The 13,622-nt window shown below is 28.3% G+C and overlaps 4 protein-coding genes across 5 annotated transcripts; 2 read left to right on the forward strand and 2 right to left on the reverse strand.

Annotated features, from left to right (window-relative positions):
* The first annotated feature begins 1,368 nt into the window (after positions 1 to 1,368).
* LOC117235558 (lysozyme 2-like) lies at positions 1,369 to 3,380 on the forward strand. Its single transcript, XM_033497713.1, has 4 exons — positions 1,369 to 1,590; positions 2,367 to 2,552; positions 2,985 to 3,058; positions 3,150 to 3,380. Exons 1-4 carry the CDS (start codon positions 1,521 to 1,523, stop codon positions 3,288 to 3,290), a joined length of 471 nt encoding a protein of 156 aa, XP_033353604.1. The 5' UTR covers positions 1,369 to 1,520; the 3' UTR covers positions 3,291 to 3,380.
* LOC117235546 (nucleolar MIF4G domain-containing protein 1 homolog) lies at positions 3,379 to 7,135 on the reverse strand. Of its 2 annotated transcripts, XM_033497691.1 has the most exons (9): positions 7,014 to 7,135; positions 6,458 to 6,920; positions 5,829 to 6,346; positions 5,434 to 5,718; positions 5,166 to 5,353; positions 4,874 to 5,049; positions 4,438 to 4,790; positions 3,940 to 4,071; positions 3,579 to 3,869 (listed from the first exon to the last, which is right to left on the reverse strand). In XM_033497691.1, exons 2-9 carry the CDS (start codon positions 6,882 to 6,884, stop codon positions 3,579 to 3,581), a joined length of 2,370 nt encoding a protein of 789 aa, XP_033353582.1. In that variant the 5' UTR covers positions 6,885 to 6,920; positions 7,014 to 7,135. The 2 variants fall into 2 exon arrangements, with proteins under 2 accessions (XP_033353583.1, XP_033353582.1); XM_033497692.1 differs by lacking the exon at positions 7,014 to 7,135 and having other exon boundaries at positions 3,379 to 3,869; positions 6,458 to 6,884.
* Positions 7,136 to 7,254: 119 nt separating this feature from the next.
* Positions 7,255 to 10,715, forward strand: LOC117235550 (mitochondrial-processing peptidase subunit alpha). The gene is made up of 11 exons (XM_033497698.1): positions 7,255 to 7,412; positions 7,534 to 7,784; positions 7,859 to 7,938; positions 8,010 to 8,195; positions 8,399 to 8,491; positions 8,566 to 8,738; positions 8,898 to 9,033; positions 9,113 to 9,321; positions 9,389 to 9,554; positions 9,654 to 9,786; positions 10,101 to 10,715. Exons 1-11 carry the CDS (start codon positions 7,363 to 7,365, stop codon positions 10,277 to 10,279), a joined length of 1,656 nt encoding a protein of 551 aa, XP_033353589.1. The 5' UTR covers positions 7,255 to 7,362; the 3' UTR covers positions 10,280 to 10,715.
* A 42-nt stretch (positions 10,716 to 10,757) lies between these two features.
* Positions 10,758 to 13,204, reverse strand: LOC117235559 (60S ribosomal protein L5). The gene is made up of 6 exons (XM_033497714.1): positions 13,061 to 13,204; positions 12,370 to 12,555; positions 12,158 to 12,292; positions 11,742 to 11,944; positions 11,303 to 11,480; positions 10,758 to 11,034 (listed from the first exon to the last, which is right to left on the reverse strand). Exons 1-6 carry the CDS (start codon positions 13,061 to 13,063, stop codon positions 10,846 to 10,848), a joined length of 894 nt encoding a protein of 297 aa, XP_033353605.1. The 5' UTR covers positions 13,064 to 13,204; the 3' UTR covers positions 10,758 to 10,845.
* Between the last annotated feature and the right edge of the window lie 418 nt (positions 13,205 to 13,622).

Below are 13,622 nucleotides of genomic sequence, written 5' to 3' on the forward strand. Positions count from 1 at the left end.
CAATGCAACGCTAGTTGCTAGTTGAATTCTTTGTTGATTAATTATTTTGTTATTGCTTATTTATCAATGGTCTGATTCATACCACATCCAATAGAAGGTTAAATATCGCTATGAAATATTTGGTCATACTTAAAACGGATTTCTATCCAAAATATTTGATGGATAGAATAGATTTCATCGATTAGAATAATCACCATTCTTATTCTTATTGTTGATTTATGATTACAAAGTTTCTATAATTACAGACATATTGTATCAGAGAGGATTTCCGCTCTGATTGTATGTACGTATTTATAAGTATGTACATACGTAGTATTTTAAATACATTTAGTATATAGTTCCGTTTGTCACAGATGACGTCATTTGGTAGTTCCGTTTGTTACGAATGACATCATTGTGCTCTTGCGGTAAAATTACAGTAAAACATGAAATTGCAATAAAATATATTCTTTCCTTTAGAATATGTCTTTAAAGTATTTTGTTAATATTTTGTAATTATACCAATCTCGACACCTTCCTACATTATTTCCTAATGTAATATTACATTAAGAAGTGAAAGATTATATTATATTAGAACAATATAATTGTAAAATTGCAAAATATAAATGTCTTTAAGAAAATGAATAGTGCAATTAACGCTCAGGATTCAATGAAAAAAAAGATAAGATACAGAAAGAAAGAAAAGAAAACCGTAAAAGCTTTCACAAGAAGCTTTGAGATGCTGTATCGGCTTAAAATCCGGTTTCAGAATAATTTTTGTCTCGTGAATAAATATATAATTTACGTAGTGAAGCAATATGGTATTGTAAAGAACAAAGAAGACGGAGTAAAAGGTGTCGAGGATGATATTAAATAAATTATTAAAATAAGCAATCCTTGATTACTTACATATATTGTCAAATCTAAACCTCATACTCTTTAAACAGATTCTACTTATTTTACATCGTATCGTATAAATTACATCTATAGAAACACAATTTATATATAAAACTGTATACTTATGATCTTTCCGGATACACAACTGAATAAAGTTAGAGTTTTATTACATAACATTGGTAATTTTGTCAATATGCATTTGTTAATTTTTAATATATTAGTTTCAGTAATTTAGATAGTTCTAAGTAACTTTTTTCCAGGAACTAAAAAACATATAGATGTTTAAATGCCTACTGTAATTGATGTATACCTATTATAATTGAAGTATGCGATACAGATCAAAATATATAATTATTGCTGCTTTGATTTGTTTTTTTTTTTATTTCTCTGCATGCCTTAGTGTCGCGACAAGTTGTGTTTTAAATCTTCCTTTTTCGATCACGATGTTTTCCAAGAGATAGTCCTTGCCACTGACCTTTGTTAGAATCCCCACCTCCGCAAGCAACAACGCGCGACAACTCTCTTCTATATAAAAGAGAACGTTACGAATATCGCGTGAATATTCTTCCACGCATCGTGACGGTATTTCCAAACATTAACGAAAGTAGAAATTCGAACAGAAATTGATTTGTTTCTCAAGGAGGATGGCCTTTTTGTTGAACACTTTGATTATAACATTGTTATCAATCGTTGCCTTTACATCCTTGATATATGGTAAGCTACGTTTGATTTTAATAGTAAAAGAATGATTATTTATATTTATGCTTAGCTTGAAGTTCGGAGATCATTAATTTTTGTGGATTAAATCGGCCAAATTAACTTATGTTCATAGACCATTTACATACGATTCATATTGATTGACTCTAATTATTAACTTTTACAACATATAATGATTATTCTGTTAGTGAACAACAGTTTAGACAGATATAAAAGGTAGCGTAAAATATCAAATCGTTTGAAATTATTTTTGATTTCTTCATTGTAAATTGATGAACAATCAAACTTCAATTATTAATATGTTTTTCAAATATTATATACTATATAAAAAGTTATTATTTAACTTTAATTATACTTCTGTTCAAACGGCATAGAACTACAGAGATGGTACACATTAAAGGTAAGAAGGTGTGAAGTATTGTATCAAGATTCTACCGCAGTAAAGAAATTTAGGATATTGTACAATAACTTCAAATATCTGCTTATTTATTAAAAAAAAAAAAAAAAAAGGAAGAAGAAAAAGGGGAAAAAGAATGTATAAACTCGTTAACTCAGAATCCGGTTTCATGCTACCAAGCGATCATGCAACTACATATCGACGAATGGTTGTCTTAGAATATATGAACAAGGTTCGACAAGTTTAAGCAAATTTATTTAAGATAATTAAAAAGATCTTATTGTTAATACATAATTATATCCCCTGAATGTTTTTAATCAGTTTTTCGATTTATTTAAAACTTCAAATAAACATTTTTGTTTTATAAACATAATAGGGCAAGAAGATTCGACAGGAAAAGAACCGGTATCAAGAGTATGTCTGGGATGTATATGCGAAGCTGCTTCTGGATGTAACATTACAATCGGTTGTGATGGATCCGTTTGTGGACCATTTCGTATAACATGGGCTTATTGGGCTGACGCTGGCAAACCAATTATTAACGATAGTATGACACAAGATGGTTCGTATTTATATGTGATTAAATATATAAGATGGTCTAAAAATCAATCCCAACGGTTTTTCAGGCCGATAGTCGGGCAAAAAAATATTTCGAATAAAATATAATTAGATTTCATTCGATTACAAATTACACTATTAAGAATTTCAAAAAAAGGTTTATTTCTATGAAAAGTCAAGGTCACTTCTATGTTCTTAAATAGAATTATACATGTTTTTTTCATCATTCGGTGCATTTTTTAATTCTCTACAAAGAAGTCTGGTATTTGGGTTGAAAAATGATTAGTTTAAGTAAAACTTGCCATATGGAAGATAAGGAAAGATAACGCAGTACTTTTCTGCTTTCGTTCTGAAAAATTGTGAGGTAGACCACCCATTATAATTGAAAATGCAAAATAAAGCAATAAAGCAATAAAAATACTTGTTTTTCATATAGCGTATCCACGATGCGTGAACGATGTACACTGTGCAGCTCGTACAGTAGAGAATTATATGTGGAAATATGGTCAGGTACGCGCATATATATTATGCATACAAATATCTATATATACATATTATCATGCAATTGTTTACTTTCCCTTTTTCTCTATTGTTTCTATAGGACTGTAACGGTGATGGCATTATCAATTGTGATGATTATGTTCGTATTCATCAATTAGGAGCATACGGATGCACTAGTTCTTTAAACTCAAAATTCGAAAATATTTATAAGCATTGCATGCAGACTTTCCAGAATCAATAATTGGTAAACAATAATATATAAACATTTAACTGTAAGATTATAATACACATGTATACGTGTGTGTGTTCCAATAAATTATAAAAACAAATGCATAAGAATAATTTTATTTCAAGAGAAATTTCATTTTAGACATATTTAGTAATATGTTTAAACGTATGTATTATTGATAATGCTTATTAGTTGTAAAATTAATTGACGTTTCGGTATGAAATGTAGATGCTATTTATTTCGTTTCAACTATTTTATTATATTTAAAAAAAAAATACTATATTTTATTGTACTTCAAATTTAAAACTCAATTTTAGATCCATGTAAAATTAATAATTTATCTACAAATTCGGTTCTCCCCTTTAGCATTGTTTTCTGTTTATCCAAAATATTATATGAATGTATATTTTTTACTAAGAAGCAATTTATAAATAAACGAAGGCTTTCTCTAAAAGTTTGTAATTGAGGAGGAACAGAGATCCTTTCAAACACTTGTATACAAGCTTGTTCATTTTCATGCAAAAGAATTCCCAACATAATTTGTCTAAGGAATTTCATAGTGTGCCTTTCTAATTCAGTAAAATGGATGACCTGCAATAGAATAATAATACATAATATTTGGAATAAGCATTTCTTAGTTACTGAAAGTTATAGCACTTACTTTTAAAACTGACAAAGCAAGACACTTTTCAATAAATAAATGTATTAAAAATTGTGCTAAATTAAACAATTGTTTATTGTTGTATGTTTCCAGAGTTTTTAATTTGTCCCAAAGCGTGTATTGTATTGTGAGCTGAATCAAGCAAAAATAAATTATTATAATAAAATGTGAATAAGTTATATAACATATGCATACATAGAATGTAGGAAAAAGATTGGTCAGTTCTTCTAAGAAATAATGAAAGTTAGCAATCTTTAATTATTGTTGAATATAAACACTAACCATGCATGTTGTAGCAATACTGACATTAAAGAATTCCACATGCACATTTATATATAACATTTTCTGTACATAATTATTGTAACTTGAAAATTAAATATTTGATTTTCCAATAAATATTTACTTTTACATTAAATCATATTTAATACTGAAATGTTATTTTGACTAATCTTTCTTATACATCCCATGTAAATAACTATAAAATATAATATTAAGTACCTGATACTTTCTGTTATATTCACACAACTTTTGAGCTAATATTGCATAATAAGGATTAAACTTATTTTCTTGTAAGCAGCAATGCATTAATACATGTATGATTTCTGCTTCTTGTTGATTCTTTAAACCAAGATGATGCAGTTTTTCAAATGCATCTAAATAATCTTCAGCTGTCATAAGGATACAGAAAATATTTTTTCTTGTATCAGTATTCATTCTCTGTTTTCGTGCCAATTCCAGAATTTTTGCACCAAAATTAAGCTTATCATATTCTATTGCATTTCCTTTATCATTCACATTACTTGAACCAGACCATGCTGATCCTATAATCCACCACTTACCACTTTCATCAGCTGTAATGAAAAATAGATAAACTTTCACCTAACTTATGTATATAAGTACATTGTGTTTTAATTGTTACAAATATATCATTTACCATGTAATAAATCCATTAGAGACACATTGAACTGTGTTATTATATTGCCTTTGCGTATTACACTTTTTATAACTTTCTTCAAATGCTCCACGTGAGAAGGATCATACTGAGGTATTTTATTGATATTGTTATTTTTTATTGCTAGCAAAATTTCCAACATAAATTTAATTCTTGAACTGCGTGATAAAGAAAATTATTAAGATAAATTCTAATAATTTTCATTCTGTATGTGTGCGTGCATACGTGGGAGCGTATGTGTGTATGTATATTCAAAAAACATTAGATAACCTACTTTTCTCCATTTTCGTGACTAGCTTTTCGCTGTAGACTTTGTATAAATTCCTTTAAAGCACTTGGATCATCTTTTCTCAATGAAAATCCCACTGTTTTTAGAATAAGTAATATCAATTCAATCTCTTTTTCTGTAAACTTAGCCATCAATTTATCAAGTATCTGATAAAGGAGCTTATATCCAAATACCTACATAAAGTAAATTTAAAAAAGCTATTTAACTTTATGTTTGCTTTGATATAGATCATTGTTTAATCAAATTTCCATACTTTAAAATTATATAAATGTGAAATCATGAGAACAACATTATCCAATTCTTTGTTTGCTACATCTTGTAACTTTTCCATCATCTCAACAAATTGTTTAATAAGCTTTTCTAAAAAATTAGCTCCCACTTCAATACCAATATTAGCATGTAATATCGCAATTAACATCATATGCTCAGAAATAAGACGATCTGGTGTAAGTACATGTGATACTAAACTTTCAATCACTAATTCTGATAGTACATTGTTCATATTATTACGACTATTTGTCATATACATTTCTTCTATCTGTAATACATAACATAATATATAAATCATGCAATAAACAAATTCATCATAAATATATATATTTATTTACATAACTATTGTTTGCTTTACGTATATAATTATATAATTACCTGGTTTGCTATACTATACATATTCTGTTCTGTCACTCTGTTTAAACAACCCTTTAATTTTTTTTTTAAGGAAAGCAATTTTTCATCATTAGGATTCATATTATGCATAGTATTTGCTCGTACAGCAGGTGGAACATATCTGCTAGTATTATGTATAATATTGCCTTCTTTATCTCTTTTTCTTCCATAAATATCTTCCCATGTATCTTTGTCATTGATGTCAATATTATCAGGTTTCTTAGCTTCTGCCAATTTTGTCTTTTTAGTCTTAGGTACTTTCACTTGCATAAGTCCGTCTGAATCACTGTTGTTATCAGATTGTTCCTCAACAAATGCATCAAAATCAATATTTTCATTCTTACTTTTATTAACAGTATCTGAATTGATATTTACATATTCATTTCCTCCCACTGTTTCTGATGAATTTGTATCAAGATCAATATTAAATTCATTTTCTAAGATCTTTTCTGTTTCTATGATATGTTTCCTATCTTTCTCTAAACAAAAATCTAAAAGATCTAATTATATATTTATAATTATACATTAAGGAAATTAATAACAATAACAAATAAGTTACAATGTGTACATAATTACACACAGAAATTTTAATAATAAAATGAAAAGGATACAGTCCAAACCATCTGTTACAAAAGACTTAGGAATTGTCTTATTTTTTCTTTTATTTAATTTCAATCTTTTTTCAAATTTTTTAATTTCTCTGTCCTCTTTTAAATTAGCTTCATTAAGTAATTTGTGTTTTTTATTTTTCTTTTTATGTTCAAGTTCTTCAAGCTTCCTTTTTTTAATTTCTTTTGTACATTCCTTATATCCTTCTTGTATTGTTTTGTCAACTAGCTCGCTATGATTTGTTTTATTATCATTGACGTACCCACGTGTAATACGTAATTCATTTCTGTTTTTTAAATAAACTGATCTATTAATTTTCTTTTGCTGCCTGAGCTCTTTGCGCATTTGTTTACGGGATTTCTCTGCTACTTTTAAAGTTGACCGTTCTACTTTCTTAGTTTTTAATTTCTTTCGTTTAAGAGAACTCATTTTTATTCTATTAAGTATTTAGGTAGGTTATGGATCCTGTCGAAATTTTACGATATAATTACTGGGCTACGTTTTTATCGTTTATTTTTTCATAAATGTAATGAAGCACAGAAGCATGAAAAAACTTACTTCTCTTACCAACTATCTGGTTGAAGAATAAATTAAACAATTTTTATCGCTAATACTTATGACATATTTAAATAAATCATCCATTACTACGTTTTCAAGAGTTCTAGACTCGTGGCACCACTGATTCGTACGCAATTTTTATTGAACACATCTGTATAAGTAGGTTTATAAATTTATAAATGTATGTTAATGTAAGTACATTTATTTAACAGGAGACTATTTGTAGGCTATTTTTGTCCAAGTTTTTAATATTGTCCACTTAATCATTTTTCACTTCTAAACTGTGAAGGTGACAAGTTAAGTTATATACATATAAATTAAATGATTTGATACGAACAATAAGATAAAAATGTTGATGCAAGTATCACAAAGTTCCTTGACAGTTATTTTTACTAAAAGGTAATTACTCTAATAGAAAGAAAGAATTTTACAACGATATAAGTATCTTTCACTTAACCTTGTCAAGCTCATATTTATAAATCAACTTTTATATTATTAAATGTAATGGTATTCTTTACAGTGCAATACGAAGAAAATCTTTTTGTTTTTTAAAAAGATGTGATTTTTCCTCCCAGAAGGTACCTAATAATAAAATAACACGAAAATCAATTGTTACACCATTTCCTCCATTAACCAAGCCAATACCTAATTTACCTAAAGCAATCTATGCTACTGCTAAAGAAGAACATCAGGTTACTAAAGTAACAGTTTTGTCAAACGGATTAAGAGTTGCCTCTGAAAATCGATTTGGCCAATTTTGTACAGTAGGCGGTAAGTACAAAAAATGTTTGTAAAAAATCTTTCATTTTAATTATTTATTTGTACTATAAAATAATGTTTTACAGTATTGCTTGATTCTGGTCCTCGATATGAAATTGCATACCCCAATGGTATCTCACATTTCCTAGAAAAGTTGGCATTTGGAGTAAGATTTTTAGAATATAATGAAGAATTAGTATTCAAAGAATAAAAAAAATCAGTAATTTACTCTTTCAGTCTACCAAAACGTACAAGAATAAAGACCAAATAATGCTAGCTCTAGAAAAACATGGAGGTATATGTGATTGTCAAGCATCCAGGGATACATTTGTTTATGCAGCATCTGCAGAACGTCGTGGATTGGATACTGTTGTACAAATTTTGGGTGATATTGTTTTAAGGCCTCAAATTACAGAGGATGAGGTAAATGTTTTTATACGATATCATCTTACTTATATCACTCTATTTATAACAGAAAGTAATAATCTTTTATAAATTTCAATAAATCATAAATCAATAAATTTAGGTATATTACTTTCATAGAGTTAGACAAATTAGTATAATCGTTTGTTATATGAAGATATAGAAAGAATATAAAAATTCAACCTGGATATCAAAATTTTTAGATAAATGCAGCAAGACAGATGATTCGATTTGAGTTGGAATCTTTACTTACAAGGCCAGAACAAGAGCCAATACTTATGGATATGATTCATGCGGTAAATAAAAAAAAAATATTTCTGGAAAATTTTAAGAATACTCATCTATTGTAAGTAAAATTTATTCTGCATAGGCTGCATATAGAAATAATACTCTTGGTCTTCCAAAGATTTGTCCAAAGGAAAATATTGACCATATAGATAGAAAAATATTATTTGAGTATTTAAAACATCATTACACACCACACAGGATGGTAGTAGCTGGAGTTGGTGTAGAACATGAGGACCTTGTTTTAGCAGTTCAAAAGTAATTATATGTAAAACTGTTAAGTATTCATCAATATAAATCAAAATACTACTAGATTGATTTTTACTAATTTAAAAACTATCTCTCATAGTTTATATCATTTATGCAATTTAAGTTGTGATATTCACTGTTAGGTATAATTTATTATTGTTATTATAGATATTTCGTTGAAAAAAAATCGGTTTGGGAAGAAGAAGGAGAAAAAGAACAAAAGAAGAATAGCTCGATATCAGTAGGAAAATTTTCAAATACAGTTGACGCTTCAATTGCTCAGTATACTGGAGGTTACATACTAGTAGTTATCTCTTTAAATTAAACATACTAGTATTTTTGAATATTATTATTTAATAGTTTTAAATTGTATAATTGTATAGGAAGAATGTAATGTACCTGTGTATGCAGGACCTAGTGGTCTACCGGAATTATCACATGTAGTAATAGGTTTGGAAGGCTGTTCTCATCAAGATTCAGATTTCGTAGCAATGTGTGTTTTAAATATGATGATGGGTGGTGGTAACAGTTTCAGTGCCGGGGGTCCAGGAAAAGGAATGTATACTCGTCTGTACACGAATGTACTTAATAGGTAAAATATGAGATAAGTTCTTATTCTTTGAAAAGCTAAGTATTGTTATAAAACAGTTATTTTGCAGGTATCATTGGTTGTATAGTGCAACTGCATACAATCACGCATACGCTGATACAGGTCTTTTTTATATTCATGCATCTTGTACACCCTCTCATGTCAGAGACATGGTAGAGGTGATCGTACATGAGATGGTTACTATGACAAATAATATTACAGATAATGAATTAGCGGTATGATTTCATTTATAAGTTCTATTGTGCACATGTGTACAATAATTATGTTTTTCTATCCACTTTTAATCTTAATTGGAGAATTTTTTAATAATGTAGAGAGCAAAGAAGCAATTGCAATCTATGTTACTTATGAATTTGGAACAAAGACCGGTTGTATTTGAAGATATTGGAAGACAAGTTTTAGCCACTGGTTCTAGAAAACGACCAGAATACTTCATACAGGCAATTGGTATTGGTCCTATATTATACTGAAGTATACGGATATTGGTTGCTCGGAACTCTTCATGGAAAATCTTCTTTTCTCAATTCTTGGTCTGATTCTATCTAGTTATTTCAAAATTGATATTCGTTTTCCTTATTTCAACACATCCTTTAAAAATATAGTAACTTTCCCCAAAAAATGTTGACATAAATCTCTGTTGCTACTCAAGAAATTCTTATCAGTCAATATCCTTATATGTAACTATATATAAATTATATATAAATATGAATATTACTCATTAATATATATAAACTAGCTGTATTTGTATTATTAATTTGTAGATGAGATATCGAAGGATCATGTAACAAATGTAGCACGTCGTTTACTTAAATCACCACCTAGTGTAGCAGCTCGAGGAGAAGTAAGAACTGTTCCGTCGATCGGAGACATTCAAGCTGGATTAATTGACGAGCGAGGCAGATTGCCTGGTTCCCGTAGTAGATTATCGCTTTTCCGCTAGATCAAAAAAAATTGTTAATCTAAAGATACGTATACGTTCTTTTTAATATCATAAATCTTTGACAAAATTATTCGCACATATACATTTGTTGATTTATCATCACACAGGAATTAAATTTTTATATTTGAAATAGCATATATGTAATTTGTTAATTTATTTACGATTAACATTTCAATTTGTTTATTTTTAATTTTTCTGTCTATTAAATATATATCCGTGTATTGCACACAAATGCGTTATGTAAAAATTTATGTATACAATGTAGCAATACAAATACGAACAATGAATAACATAATTATTACATGTCATACATTTATCAAGCTAATAGTAAAAAAGAATATATTTATATCTATAATTAATAGACGAGATATTTTTGTGTCGTCTATATTAACGATTAGTGTGATGTACTTTTAAATAAACTATTGCATAAAATAAATTTAGTATTATATTCATTAACATAGTAATAAAAATTACAAAATTTCCAGTACACATTGTTTATTTTTATACCAAAACATTCCTCATGTATACATGAACATTGATTTTGATGCAGAAAGTTGACAATAAAACTAAGCTTCTACTTCCGCTAGTTTTTTGAGGAAATTAGCTTTCCTTTGAGCAACACAGTTTTTCCTTTCTGCTAAAGAAAGTTTGCGGCGATTCCATCGCTTTTTCACCGGTATTTTTTCTTTAACGATCTTTGTGTGTTCTGGATTTGCACGTATAGCTTCATGTGCGCTCTTATAAATACCCTCAATCTGTAGACAAAAATTATACAAATGTCTTCTAATATATAAAATTATATATAATATATAGAATATTAATATATAAATAAAAAATAAATAATGGAAGTGAAATGTAACAAAGGTTAATGTGAAAAATGCCACAATCAATGCATTTATCTTTTAAAACCAATGCACTTATTATTGTCCAACTGCGACACTGCAAAGATCATGAAATCCTGCAGTAATTATAAGCTGGACGAATGGGTGACTGAATATGTAAATAAAATGTATGAACACTTACACTATCAGCGGTAATACCATTTTTGATGTACTGTGAAAATTGTCGTTTGAAAGCATCGTCATCATCTTCTTCTAATGTTCTCATGTAATTTGCAACATGTTGTCCAAATATGTGCTGCCGATGAACATCAGCATTGAAAGATTTTGATTCACTATCATACCCAGGAAATCTCTTGGTGCTATTTATGGAAAAACAATATAAAAGTTTAAACATATGTTGAAAAACATACCCTGTATTATTTCTATTTTTAATTATATATTATCAGAAACACATTTTTTCATCTTTTTATATCCATGCAAAGACAGTAAATTGTATTGTAGAACACAGATACAAAATCATGTCTTGCTACGACTCAGATGACGCGCATGTGTATGGTAACATCATATTTTTTTTCATAATACATCTTAATATCTTTTATAATAATTATGTTAACAAATACCTATGTGGAATATTGAGACCACCATCAACAGCACCTTTCATGGCGCCGAAAACTCTAGCACCAGTAGTTGTACGCATTAAACCAGTATCTAAGTAACATCTGAATGCCCCAGGGCCTTCGTCTAATTCTTCAACGTTATATTCATCACCAGTTACTTCTGTTGTTCCAGTATACAAGGTATCTAGGCCTAATTTTTTCAATAACTATAGAAAAACATATGGTATCACATAATTTTGAAAACAGATCCAACTTCAATCGTATTGAATATTATACAATTGTTGTTCAGAAATATATAACAGGGAACAATTAATATCTCTTCAGTTATACATCAAAGCGAGCTGAGTGTTTCATCATTAAACAAATATTTAAGTATAAAAATATATAATTGTAGAATAAAATAATAGAAAAATATTTACTCTTCGTGCTAAAAGAAGGCCTGTGCAATAGGCAGAAGCATAATTTGTAAGCCCAACTTTAATGCCATATTTTGGAAGTTCATGACTGTATGCTGCACATACAATTCTATCTCCTTCAATCCTTGAATACGCAACCTACATGTATGATAAATTTTAATAATTGAAAGATAAAAGTCTTTTTAATAGATTTTAAATTATCTAAATATATGTACCTGACAGGTAATATCCTTATTTGATAAACGTACAATTAATCTGTATTTAGGAGTATTATATTTATTTTTATCCTGAATAGTTAATCGTTTACGTGCATAATAATCTGTCTTTCCTTCACGTCGCCTTCTGAACTTAACTTGGTAACGTTTGAAGTACTGTTTATTCTTAACAACCTTTACAAACCCCTAAAAAATGATACATATTACACTTTTTAGATTAAAAGAGAACTATAAACTTTTTGTTTAATCAGTATATAATATTCAGTGACATAGGGAATAATTTTTTCATTCATTTGTCAAAGTGAGCTAAAATTTTCATCACTTAAAAATCAATATTGTTTATTAAAAGAATTTACTGAAAATTTCTTTAACGCTTTTAACATATTTTTGTATCTTTCTTTCCAAGTATACCTATGCTAATAATGTAAATTAAAAATAAAGGGCAAGATCGCACTTTTGATGATATACAATATACAATTTATTGATTTGAGTAATAAACAAAATATATTATTAATATATTACTTATTTCACATTATTGAAACAGTATATAATAATCAGCTACATGTTGTAACATGGATATCATTCCTGGAATCCTTTTGAATAACATGCATCTACTACTTCTTGTAATATCAAATCATTTGTATAAATAATTAGGAATCTTATTTATCGAATTACATTAATCTTTACTTACCATATTACCAATAAATACAATGAAACTTCTATTCGAAACACTACCTTTGAATGTTCCACGACTTCCACGTATCAAAAGGAAGTTCTCGTGTACACTCGTTGCGACCTCATCGTGATAGCGCCATCTACCAGTTAAAAATTTTACTTCTTATTAGTAGTTAGGTTCCATTAACTTACTGATAGATGGCATTCATTGTGCACAAAATAGGACCCTTTGTCTAATTGCATATATAGTTAATTATTTACGTAAGAAATTGGAATAATATTATACAGAGAAGATTTCTGGGAGTTAAAGCTTTGATTTAATCCGAACAGTTCGAGAACTCGTCTTATAGATCGAGAAATTTGAGTCCTTTAATTTCGTAAAAACATTAGTTCGACTGTTTCACCACTAGGTGTTATAGTGTTACATGATCCACTGATTTGGACGATTTTTTAAACTTACTTGAAATTAGGGAGAATATTTAAATAAAACCAGGGATATAATTAATTTTGAAAAATTCCTTGTTCGTATGCTCTAAATTTTCATTTGAAATCTCAAAAGTTAACAAATTTTCTAAATT

This window comes from Bombus vosnesenskii, unplaced genomic scaffold (assembly GCF_011952255.1).
Source record: "Bombus vosnesenskii isolate JDL3184/JDL3185 unplaced genomic scaffold, Bvos_JDL3184-5_v1.1 scf7180000013316, whole genome shotgun sequence".
NCBI classification, from domain to species: domain Eukaryota; kingdom Metazoa; phylum Arthropoda; class Insecta; order Hymenoptera; family Apidae; genus Bombus; species Bombus vosnesenskii.

Bases quoted from the DNA above. Each gene is read 5' to 3' on its own strand.
- LOC117235559 (XM_033497714.1), bottom strand. The intron at 11,945-12,157 runs GTAAATATTTTT...GTTTTTCTATAG, and splicing joins GCCTTCTTTTAGCACGAAGA to TTATTGAAAAAATTAGGCCT. The intron at 11,035-11,302 runs GTAAGTGTTCAT...TTTTGTCTACAG, and splicing joins ATGGTATTACCGCTGATAGT to ATTGAGGGTATTTATAAGAG.
- LOC117235550 (XM_033497698.1), top strand. From the start codon at position 7,363: ATGTTGATGCAAGTATCACAAAGTTCCTTGACAGTTATTTTTACTAAA. The intron at 8,492-8,565 runs GTAAATAAAAAA...TATTCTGCATAG, and splicing joins TTATGGATATGATTCATGCG to GCTGCATATAGAAATAATAC. The intron at 8,739-8,897 runs GTAATTATATGT...TTGTTATTATAG, and splicing joins CTTGTTTTAGCAGTTCAAAA to ATATTTCGTTGAAAAAAAAT.
- LOC117235546 (XM_033497692.1), bottom strand. From the start codon at position 6,884: ATGAGTTCTCTTAAACGAAAGAAATTAAAAACTAAGAAAGTAGAACGG. The intron at 5,050-5,165 runs GTAGGTTATCTA...TTTATCACGCAG, and splicing joins AGTCACGAAAATGGAGAAAA to TTCAAGAATTAAATTTATGT. The intron at 4,791-4,873 runs GTAAATGATATA...TTTTCATTACAG, and splicing joins TCTAATGGATTTATTACATG to CTGATGAAAGTGGTAAGTGG.
- LOC117235558 (XM_033497713.1), top strand. From the start codon at position 1,521: ATGGCCTTTTTGTTGAACACTTTGATTATAACATTGTTATCAATCGTT. The intron at 1,591-2,366 runs GTAAGCTACGTT...TAAACATAATAG, and splicing joins CTTTACATCCTTGATATATG to GGCAAGAAGATTCGACAGGA. The intron at 3,059-3,149 runs GTACGCGCATAT...TTGTTTCTATAG, and splicing joins ATATGTGGAAATATGGTCAG to GACTGTAACGGTGATGGCAT.